We start from the raw sequence: 10835 nt of genomic DNA on the forward strand, positions 1-10835 counted from the left end.
ATCAGAAAAATCTGTCCGCGTTCGCTGACATCCAAAGAAAGAAATGTGAAGACGCCTCAGCGGACACACTCGTGTAAACAGAGACTGAGATCTGGGGCCCTCCGAGAGTCCGACTCTCCCTTCGCAGCTTTTCAACGGCACCGATGAGCCGAGACTTCATGGATTATTTAGTTCCTCTGCTGCACTCACAGTGTGGGGTTCCTTTTTTTTTTCGGACGGTTTTTACGATAAGTGCATATTTTAAGTTTTTATCTGGGGCCGTGCACTGACCTGCAGCAGTGAAGACGCAGAGAGACATACAGTACATGATGAAATGCTGCCACAGCGACTCTGTAATCAAGATATTCTGCACCGTGTCACATGTGTAAACTGATCGAAATTGACCGGAGCGTGTTGTTTCTATAGTTACAGGCTCATTTTGTTATCAGATAACTGTCGCTCGTTGGCTGCAGGGGAAATTGCAGCTTTGATCGACTATAAATACACAACAGGAGGATAAAATCAATTTATTCTTCTTTTTAGCGTCAAGCTGTTTTCATAAAGTAAATTTGAAACTAATTATTCTGCATGCGGCAGTAAATAAACGTGTGTCATGATTTTCCGCCTTCCGACAGTCATAACTTTACTTCAGTTTGTTTGAAGTTTGGCTTTTCTGGTTTAAGTGAGAGAAACAAAAGCAGATCCGACAAGCCTTTTCAGGTCTGAGTGGCTTCCCTTCTTTTGTTTCTAAATTTCAGCGGACGCTCTTTTTTTTGTTTAAGTATGGTAACTTAATCTTCCTAGTTTGGAGAATGAAAATGTTCTTTTTCATTGCAGCACTCTGGTTAGAAACCTTGAGGAGGTCAGAACTGACATGGAGGACCTTTGGAGATTAAATAAATAATCTGAATATTAAACTTTATAAAGCGAGTGAGACGAGCTGATAATAGTTAGTTATAACAGTAATAATAGTTATTAGTTATAGTTGGGAATAGTTATTTGGATCATTTATTTATTCATTTCTGATATAAGACTGAGAAACCTTGCTGGGTTCTTGTCTTGACGATTCATTTCTGGGCCATTTTCAGCTGTTTCCCGACATCGCATGGCGAATTCAAATAATAATTAACAGTCTGTATCCTCGAGAATCCTTCTGACAGATGAAGAAATAAACGTTACCTCCATGCCATTCTTCTTCATGCGTCGGCAGGATTTGAGGTAGGTGCGGATGCGCTTGCGGGCGCGTTCCTGGAACTCTGGGAACTGTCTGCTGCAGGACTCGATGATGGCCTGGATCTTCTCCTTGGGCTGTTTGGAGATGGGCACCATTCGATCCAAGTTCTCATCCACGAACAGACGCACAAACATCTGCAGGGGAACCACACACTGGTTAGAGTGAAACTGTGTGTAACTACACACACTGCAGTGACAAAACAGAAGAGGAGCTATTAAAAACAAATAACAGGAGATTAAGTCCTGAAGGAATAAGAAGTCGGATAAATAACGACATTAAAATCTGAAGTCAACATTAGAGATTAGAAATGATAAATGCATTTATTTCACGCTTGTCTTTGGACAGGGAAACAGTGGGAGAGAGCGATGAGACCCGCTGCCACACTGTTCGTCTCTAATATCTGCTGAGTTTTAGGAGGTGAGCTGTTTTTAGGGGTTGGGATGCAGCAGGAAGTGTGACGTTAGCAGCTCTACTCTGTGTGCTGCATTAAAGGCAGCTGAAAGGTTTAATGTGCTCGTTGTTCTTCAGTTGTTGTTAAAATCATTTTATTGGGGGAAGAGAGAGGACAGATTTCTTTCTCAATCACGTCTGCCAAGACAAAAAAATGATGACTGGAGCTTTAAGTTCTAAAGAACTTTACAAGAAAAAAGAGAAAAGTAAAAGTCCAAGTTGAAATGTATATCAAACATCACCAAAGGTGAAGATGTAGAAGAGATTTAAATGTGGTTATTTTGGGGATGTGACCTTCTGCAGATCTCAGCTCACAGCTGGAGTGTAACTGAGGGCTTTTCTAACGAAGACAGGAAACAGCCAGAGTCACGAGCTGAACGAACTGAAGACAGCGGACTCAGACTTTTTAAAAAACAAATACGTTAGTTGATTGACAAATTCAGTTCCTGTGATAATAATGAAGATGCTGATAAAACCAGACTGAGCCACATCCTGGACTTCATTAGTTCAGTTTATCAGCGAACCAGTTCAGGGTTACAATCAATCAATGAGTTGGCTCCTTAATACATTTTCTTTAAGAGGATGAGACGACGTGTTATTGATTCCTTTTGGGGGGGGACTGACCCCCACACAGGGGATCTGACTCACATTGAAGGCCTTTAGTCTTTCCGGATCGACTCCCTCCGTGTCGTTGATCTTGTCGTTATCGTCGTGGTCGTCGTGGTCGTCGTCATCGTCGTCGGGGGCGACCTGGCTTCCGTGACGCCCCGTGGTCAGGTCCTCGGCACTCAGCTCCATCTTCACGCTGTCGTAGCTGCCGCCTGAACTGTACTGAGGGGACTAACAGACACACAAATACATGATTACAACACAGCAGTGTAGCACACTGGTTGTGTTAACTTTTGCTTTTTAGTGTTCACAATAGATGCAAATTAGTCGATTTATGACCGTTGCACATCAAATACACAAAAGGTATTCACATAGAGTACAAGTATGAATGGAGTTGACACACAAAAGACAAAACACACACAGCAAAAGGTAGAAAGACGGTGCACACACTCAAACACAGAAAATGTCTCATAGGAGAGAGAAACTGTATTTATTGGCTCGAGCGATGAGTCTGATTGTGTGTGTGTGCGCCATCGTGTATAGCTGCTTTCATGTCTTTCAGGCAGATCGTCTGGCAGCAACACGTTCCCTTCAAGGCCACCGTATTATTTGTCGGGTCGAGCTATTCAGTTTCGTACAAAGACGGCGAGAAGAAGAGGAGGATGACGGAGGGAGGGAGAGCTCCTCCTCCTCCTCCTCCTCCTCCTCCTCGTCACGCTGCGCCTCATGGGACCCCCCCAGATGCGACACTTTGATAACCCAGACGAAGATTTCTAGTTTTTGATTAGATTATTTAAGTTTTTCCAGATAAACTGAACTGAAGTGAAACTTCTCCTTTTAACTTAAACTCAGAGTCTGCAGGACGAGCCGTGCTAATGGAAGTCATTATAAAATACAAAACAGCCTTCTTTCCTTTATCAGCAGCTTCTTTCTTAAGTAACCTTGACAGCAAATGGCAAAGTGTCATTCACTGACAAAACTCTTATTCAGACCTTTTTTCAATAAATGAGAACATCACGTTCTGCAGAGGAAGTTAACACTTTACATTCTATAACTTCTAACTCTGTGCATTAAAAACGCACCTCGTATATAAACTTTTATTCTTCGGTCATTTCACTCTTTTAATTCTCTGGTGTCGTATCTGTGTGTTTTGCTGTTTTCAGATGATGGAGACAGTTAATTTATAATTTTGGGTTATTTCCGAAATCTCCTCCTGTTAAAGTGCTTTCTAAAGAAAAACTGTACAGAATAGAATCAAACAGTTTTGTTTTGTTTGTATGTAATCTGTTTGAATGCCGAATGTTTATCAATGTCAGCGTGTTTTTGTGACACAAAACTGTGATGTCACACTCATGAGACGACGAAGCGTCATGGTGGAGAGGAAGAAACTGCTCCAGTGGATTCGTATCGCCAATAGAACGGATGCAGGCGCCGGGTTAGGTCTGTAATAATGCCAGAAACGCCAACAGCAAACTGAAATATCTTTCAACACAGCGTGGGCTTAAATCCCAGGAGTGAGCCCACCTGAGCAGCAGCTCTGGTGCTGAGGGTAAATATCAGCTGCAGCACCAAGCAGATTTTTACTTTGACTTATATTCTCGTCTTTAGTTTCTTCAGTTTCGTTCTGATGGCTGATCTGTAGCAGAAACTGACTCTAACCTGAAGTTTAAGGTAGTATTGAATGTTTTTGTGTTTCTTTGTGCGACCACATCAGTGATCGTGGCCGGAACACGAAGGTCACTGATGTGTGCTTGGCCTCACCTTGGCCCCGTAGTCCCTGCTGTCTCGGTCCAGTCGCAGCTCTGTGGTGTGCGCACGGGACTGGGAGTGTGTGTTGGGAGTATGTGCGTTGTGTGTGTGAGGCAGCGGCAGAGGGAGGGCCGGGTGCGGAGCCAGTGGAGGTTTGGCGGCCAGCGGGTACTTCCTGCGGAGCTCCTCGGGCGCGTTGGGATGCAGAGCGCCAAGCAGCGCCGCCGCCGCCGCCGACACGGTGACGGGCAGGTGAGAAGTGGACAGCGCCAGGCGCTTCGGGGGCGGTTCACTCAGGTTGATGGGCTGCTGGTCCTCGGACGACGAGGAAGAGGTCGCCGTGCTGAAATCAAGCGGGGCGGGGCCGCCGTTGCCATTGACGACCTCAGCTTCCCTGACGATGGTGCCATCCATCACGGCGGAGGAGGGCGGGGTCAGCGCTGGCAAGCCATTCCCACTACCGCTCTCTGAGGATGAATCATCTGTGGGAGGAGAAGCAGATTAACTCCTGATTAACACAACACAACACAACACAACACAACACAGCTTTCAGCTTGTTGTCCATCTGGATTTTATTATTATTCTTCTTTTTTTTTTTTTGCTCCACATGTACAGCAGTGACTGGGACGCCGTAGATGGTCCGTCTGATCAGGAGTTGAACCAACAACCTCCAGCTCATTGCTTTCTCTTTACGCTATGAGCCGCCATCCATCCAGAGAAGAGACGAGGAAAAGCTGAGCGAACTGAGCTCAGCTTTCTGTCTGATGATCATTTTCACATACACTTCAGTACAACCAGATTGAAGCCTTCACGGTCTATAGTGACTCTGGATAATCCACCAGCTCCTGCGTTAACATGACTGACCTTCTAACAGAAAAAGAAAGTTCTTTATTTGAGTTGTGTGACTCAACCACTCCACGCTGCTTTTTTCCATTTAAACCCTTTTACCTCATTAACTTCTACTTTATATTCATCCGCAGGTTCACAGAGAAGTAGCTTTTAATTTGCCTCCTATATTCCACTTCTATCCTTCCTGTAAAAGCAGAGAAGTATTCCTGCTGTTTTTCTTTTCAGGCCTTTCACGAGCACAAAAGGCCAAACGTCAACGTCTCTTCAGGTCGAGGACGCAGTACCTGGATGACAACAAGAATGAAGGAGGAAAAAAAAAAGTTACAATGGCCTTTCAGCTACACAACACAAACACTGTTGTGTTACTATTGTCGCTGCTTTTAGTTTTTGTTGTTGCTGAAAATGACGTATGATCAGCGTGCGGCCACAGAAAACACTCTAAGAGCTGCTATTCTGGATTAACTGGTCACCGTCATATGACAGCTGTTACACACAGACACACACAGACACACACACACAGTATATTTAGGCTGTGAGATCCAGCAGATGGCAGGCTTCCCTCATGAAGCAGCCACGTCTCTTCCTAAACCTCCTGAAGCCCCCTCAGCTCTCTGACTTGTTGTTCATCACTGGTGGTTTGTGCGATCGTGATGTTTGAGAGACGAAACTCCGACACCTCAAAGCGAAGTCTTGAACAGCCTCACTGTCACACTGCCGGGACAGACGGATCAGAGGATTGTCATTGTGGGTCGCTGTGTGGAGAGAGAGAGAGCAGCAGGTGGAAAACTGCTCAGGTTGTGCGGCAGGAATGCGTCTGCTGTGTTGTGTGCACTGAGATTGAGCGGCGTGTGGAAGGTTAAACCTCCAGACCGTCTCTCCCTCCTCCCACTGATGACATCATCACTATAGCGACCTGAAACTTTTCACCTAAGTTTGAGTTTGCTCTGGCGCCACGTGACGACCTGTACGAGCTCTGTGGTTGCTAGGAGACGTTTTGTTTTCCTATAACCTCATCTGAAACTTTTCTGACGTCTCCATTTTGAACTGTCAACGAATCGCCCTCCGGCTGTCCCTCAGTCTGTCCCTCCGTCCGTCTGCCTGTCCCAAACACTCCAAATAAATTCACATGAGTCAAAGTCAGGAGGACAGAAACTCTTCTTCTCCCCCTCTGTCTCTTTTCCAGGCAGGCTGCTAAATAAGTGATCATGGAATAAATGGTGTGAGCCAGGCAGACAGGACGGAGGGACGGATGCTGGTCTGCAGTCTCACACTAAAGATGGCCCACGGCAGAGACTCAGAGGAGGACGGAGGAGGACGCAGGAAGACCCACAGACAAATTTAATTCGCCTTTTACCCAAATTCAACATCACAGACGCACAAACGACGTTCAGGGACAAACAAATAAGGGAATTGTGATTAATTAATATTTAGAGAAAGAGCAGGAAGATGGGAGGATCGAGCCGAAACTGAAATCTGCTCCAATTAAGGGTGATTGGAGGAGGAGGGGGGAGAAGGGGGAGAAGGGGGAGAAGGGGTTGAAACAAAAGATGGAGAGGAGAGGCAGACTGGAGGAGAAAGCTGGATGTAAGGTAAATAAAGTGGTGCATGGAAAGAGGGAGAGAGGGGAGGTGTACGGGGGGAGGATGGTATCGACTGTGTCATTCGTTTGACAGGAGAGGGAGGAGAGATGGAGGGAGGGGTGGAGCCCAAACCGCTGCATGAAGAGAGAGAGAGAGAGAAATAGACTATCAAGAGAGGCAGAGCCAGGCAGAAGGAAAGAGGTCAGGAGGGGGGTGGGAGGAAGAGGAGGAGGAGGGATGGAGGGGGTCATGGCTCCGGGGGTGGGGGCAGCAGGAGAGGAGAGGATGAGGGAGGATTGAGATGGGGGATGGAAGGGGGAAGGGTGGAGAGAGGGACGGAGGCAGAGGGACGAGCACGTGGAGGGCTTTTTTATTTTTATCTTTTTTTCAGCTGCAGCTCTCTAACCCCCCCCCCACGTTACATTATTCACGGAGATCTCACCATAGTATGTTTGTTAGCAGTACGTATCTGTGTTTTTTATGCACGTCCATCTTAAACGTTACACAACCTTATTTGATTGTGCCGTGCTTAATGAATTTTTATGCTAATAAAGCATGGATTTGAATTCCTCAGACGGGGGGGGGGGGGGGGGGTTGAAGAGAAAGCCCAGGGACCTGGAGGAAAAGCGTGGCAGAGTGTATTTATGAGTGTGTAAGGCGTATTCATGCATGGATGCGAAGGCCAACCTAATTCCTGCCCCCCCCCCCCCCCCCGCCTCTTCCTCAGCAGAAAGACCACCGTCACTGTCTCTTCGTGCCTCCATCCCTCCCTGGCTGCACAGTGAGGGATCTCTGCCCCCACTCCTCCGCCTGCCTCCATCGCCATCTATCCTCTTGCTCTCTCTCCTCATATTCCTGTTCAGACGTATTCCGCCTGCTTCGGCTCTCGCCTCGTCTTTCTGGGGTTAAACTGCACGATTTCAGCAATTTAAGGTTTTTATGTGACCCGAGCGGCCGGCGATGACAGTAAACAACGTCTGCTCTCCTGTGAAGGAGCTCCTGCAGGCTCAGGATGGAAAGGCCGACTGGAAAACCGCTCCGTCTGCTTCCCCACGTGAGAGTCATGACACCAAGTTTGAAAGAGTTGTAACGCAAATAAAACACGTCCATTCAGCCTCTCCGACGAGCGCAGCACAAAGCTCTCATTCATGCACATGACTTTGTTCCACTCAGACCTGTGCTGACACATTCGCAGCAGCTCCACCGTCTACACGCTCAGAGAGTTGATCGGATGATTAACAAACATTACATTTTACGCTGGATCGTTTCAAAGCTTCGACCTGGTGTCATCAGTCATACGTGAAATCAATGTCCAGACAACACAAGTTTAACTCAGGTCGCATCTGATAAATGAGGACTATCAGATCCGAGACTCTGGCTCTGAAAAGTGAAGCCTGTATTCTGTCAAACGGCCATCAGGGGGCGAAAAGAAGTTAGAAAGTCTTCTTCACTTTGATAGATGTTCTTTTTTTAAATATGGTCCCATTTAGAAAATGCAGAACAGGTCAGACCTGAACCTCACGCCTGTTCTTGACATTTAAAAGTCACTGATCATCATCACAAATCTTCCTGATGATGCAATCAACTCATCCGAACGTCATTTATCACAATAAAAACCATAAAATGATCACATAATCTCTAGACACGTTTCCTGCTGCGACATTTTATTCTCCAGCGGTTTCCGATTTCGGTCAGATCTTCTGTTCTGACTCTTCAGCCCTTTGAGGCAATCTGTGGCAGAAAGAAAAATCTAGCTTGACCTTAAATTGTATGTGATTCCATCTTGACGGAAATGTTTCTCTGTTTCTGGAGTCCCATCCTTCGGAGGCTCCATTTTAAGACTGACGTCTGCGTCACAGTTGGCGAAAATCGTCGAAACTCGCTTTGGAAGTTTCTTCGTAGTCAGCTAACAAACGTGTCCTTGTGTTCCCGGGTCCGTTATCAAGATTCACTGCATGCCTGCTAATAAAGTAACACGGAAGCAGGATCCCGAGGATTATGTTCTTAAAAGTATGTGCTGGGTTTCAGCTGATGGAGCAGCTGCTAAAACCTCAGGTTGTCATAAAACAAAGCCACGCGTCGTCGGGATGACCAGGACGGCTGAGCAGGGTTCGTTTCTCAAGGACGCTCCGAGGTGACGACATGACCCCCCCTCTTCCTTTTGCATTACGCTCCTCTCTCTCCTGCAGTCTCCAGGCAGCAGCAATGACTGTGATGTATGGCCCCCGTTTAGGTTTTTTTTTCTGCTCCGGTCCCTGGGGGGGGGCACAGGAGGCCCCTGCTGTGTTTAAGAGGGCAAACACCTACTTGCATCAAGGACACATAGTTAAGTCTCTAGGTGAGCGAACTTGCAGCTAAAAGCCCCAGATCCCCCCAGAGAGACGTGGGGCAGGTGGACCAGGTCAATCATTGTTCAATCCACAGTCCACAGGGAGGAGGGGGCTGTTGGGGGGGGGCGGTGCTGCATCAGCTGACCTGACAAAACTCGTCTCCATCACTGCATCAAAGTCCACGAGCCCGACTCGGAGTGTGTTTGTACGTGAACAGGTGTGTGTCTGCATGGAATCTATTGTGTTAACTGTCACGCTGTTGGCTTCCGGGGGGGTGGGGGGGGGTAATACACGAAGCCTTTCACACGTTGTAAATCACACTGTCTCTTCAACAGTCTGTTGTTTTTGTGTGGGAGGAGGTACAAAAGTCACAATCACAAACTCGGCTCACACGATTCCTGAAAATGAGAATTATTTTCTTTTATTTTTTTTAAGTCTGACAAACTGGCACTCACTGTCTTCTTCTGCCAGTTTTAGATTTAATCAGAATCTGAACTGTTCAAACCAAAGACTAATCTAATCGAATGTCCATCAGATTGACGCCACTGGCTGGAACGGAACAAAAATCAGATCGTGAGTCTCCTGCTCTCTTGATTTCCCTTCAAAAAGAACAAAACAAAACAAAACTGCGGACTCACACAGCTCTTCATTACGTGGTACAAAACTTTAAGCTCGACATGAACATTTTCAGAGTTGCATGAACGAGCCGGTTGGTCCCCGGAGCTTCAGGCAGCTTTTAGATGCTTTAAACCTTCACAAACAGCTGGTCAGTCAAGCTTTGGAAAACTGCTACTGCCATCAATCATCGACATCGCAGGGGATCCTCTTTCCCTTCGAGCTTCTGCACGTTACAGAACGTTTCTGTCTGATTTATTTCCCCAGACTGATCTCAAACTGAAAATAAATAACAACTATTAGAAGTTTAATTCCCCATTTCATCCACTACACATCCTGTTGGAGCCGACCTGTCGGGCTTCTGGTTCATTCATCGGTGGCCTTGAAGACCAGAAAGAGAAAAATGTACCCAACATCTACTGCTGGTTGAATTGTGAAGAATGGCGGGCAGAGCTCCAACATTCCTGCTCCAGTTCTTCCATTTCGCAGCAGCGACAGCGACAATAAGATATAGAAACATGTTGCTGCCACACAGGCCGGTGAATAGCCTGAGATCCTTTAATAAACCGCATCTGAATGCTGCTATTGAAGGCTGAGCACAAAACAGCACAAGGACATTGTTGGAGCACGCCGTTCAATGGCGCTGGGAGGCCATCTGGAGCCGAGCGTCCGGCGAGTGGCACATGTCGAATCAACTCTCTGATTGGAGACGCATGTCCGTGAACTCGAGAGCAGATAAAAACATTAGGCATATATCACCTGAGTGAACGCTCTCCTCCGCAATTTAAATCAATACGATTTAATAATCGCCACCAGATATTTCACATTTCAGCCGAGCGCTCAGGAGAGAACGCAACAAATCAATGTCTGTTGTAGTGAAGTGGGGGGGTTGTGCATCGACTTAAACAGAGCGGGCAGATTAAAAACCTGGGTATTAATTAAGCAGATTGTTTCTTTAATGCATCGATGATAATATTCGCACTGCGACACAACCCTCTTTCCCCTCCATGTCTCTCCTTTCACTTCCTTTGTACCGAAACTCTTCTCCAATCCGCTGCCGCCGCCGCCGCCGCCACTGAAGGCCTTCCATTATGGCTGCCAAACACACTTCTGCTGACACAAGCTGACGGTTTAACCGGGTCGGTGACCTGGTTTATTCAGTAGCTGACGGATTTACATAAAAATGACGCCGGTTCTTACGCTGGCCGGTAGCCGAAAGCAACCAAACACTATCTGTCTCCGTTTCAGCGATTCATCACGATTTATCATCACAAATGTCAAATGTCGCCCTTTCCCGGTCTCACTGCGACCCACACTCTGACCTTGTGAGCGCGTGTGTTTGTCCATGTGAATAGGGAGGTCTTTCTGATTCTGTGTCGATCATGCTGACGGCATCATATGACCCTGCTCTTCACCCAGCGGGTGTGTGTGTTCATGTTG

General features: G+C 46.8%; 1 protein-coding gene across 1 annotated transcript in view; it reads right to left on the minus strand.

The window, feature by feature from the left end:
- The window catches only part of LOC115046719 (nucleolar protein 4-like), a 102826-nt gene that overhangs the window by 2455 nt on the left and 89536 nt on the right, over positions 1-10835 (minus strand). Inside the window, exons 6-8 of the mRNA XM_029507276.1 lie at positions 4034-4503; positions 2312-2503; positions 1159-1347 (exon numbers count right to left, since the gene is read on the minus strand). Coding sequence (XP_029363136.1) covers positions 1159-1347; positions 2312-2503; positions 4034-4503 — 851 coding nt within the window. The remainder of the gene's footprint in view (positions 1-1158; positions 1348-2311; positions 2504-4033; positions 4504-10835) is intronic.

The sequence above is a fragment of the Echeneis naucrates genome, chromosome 7 (assembly GCF_900963305.1).
Source record: "Echeneis naucrates chromosome 7, fEcheNa1.1, whole genome shotgun sequence".
NCBI lineage: Eukaryota > Metazoa > Chordata > Actinopteri > Carangiformes > Echeneidae > Echeneis > Echeneis naucrates.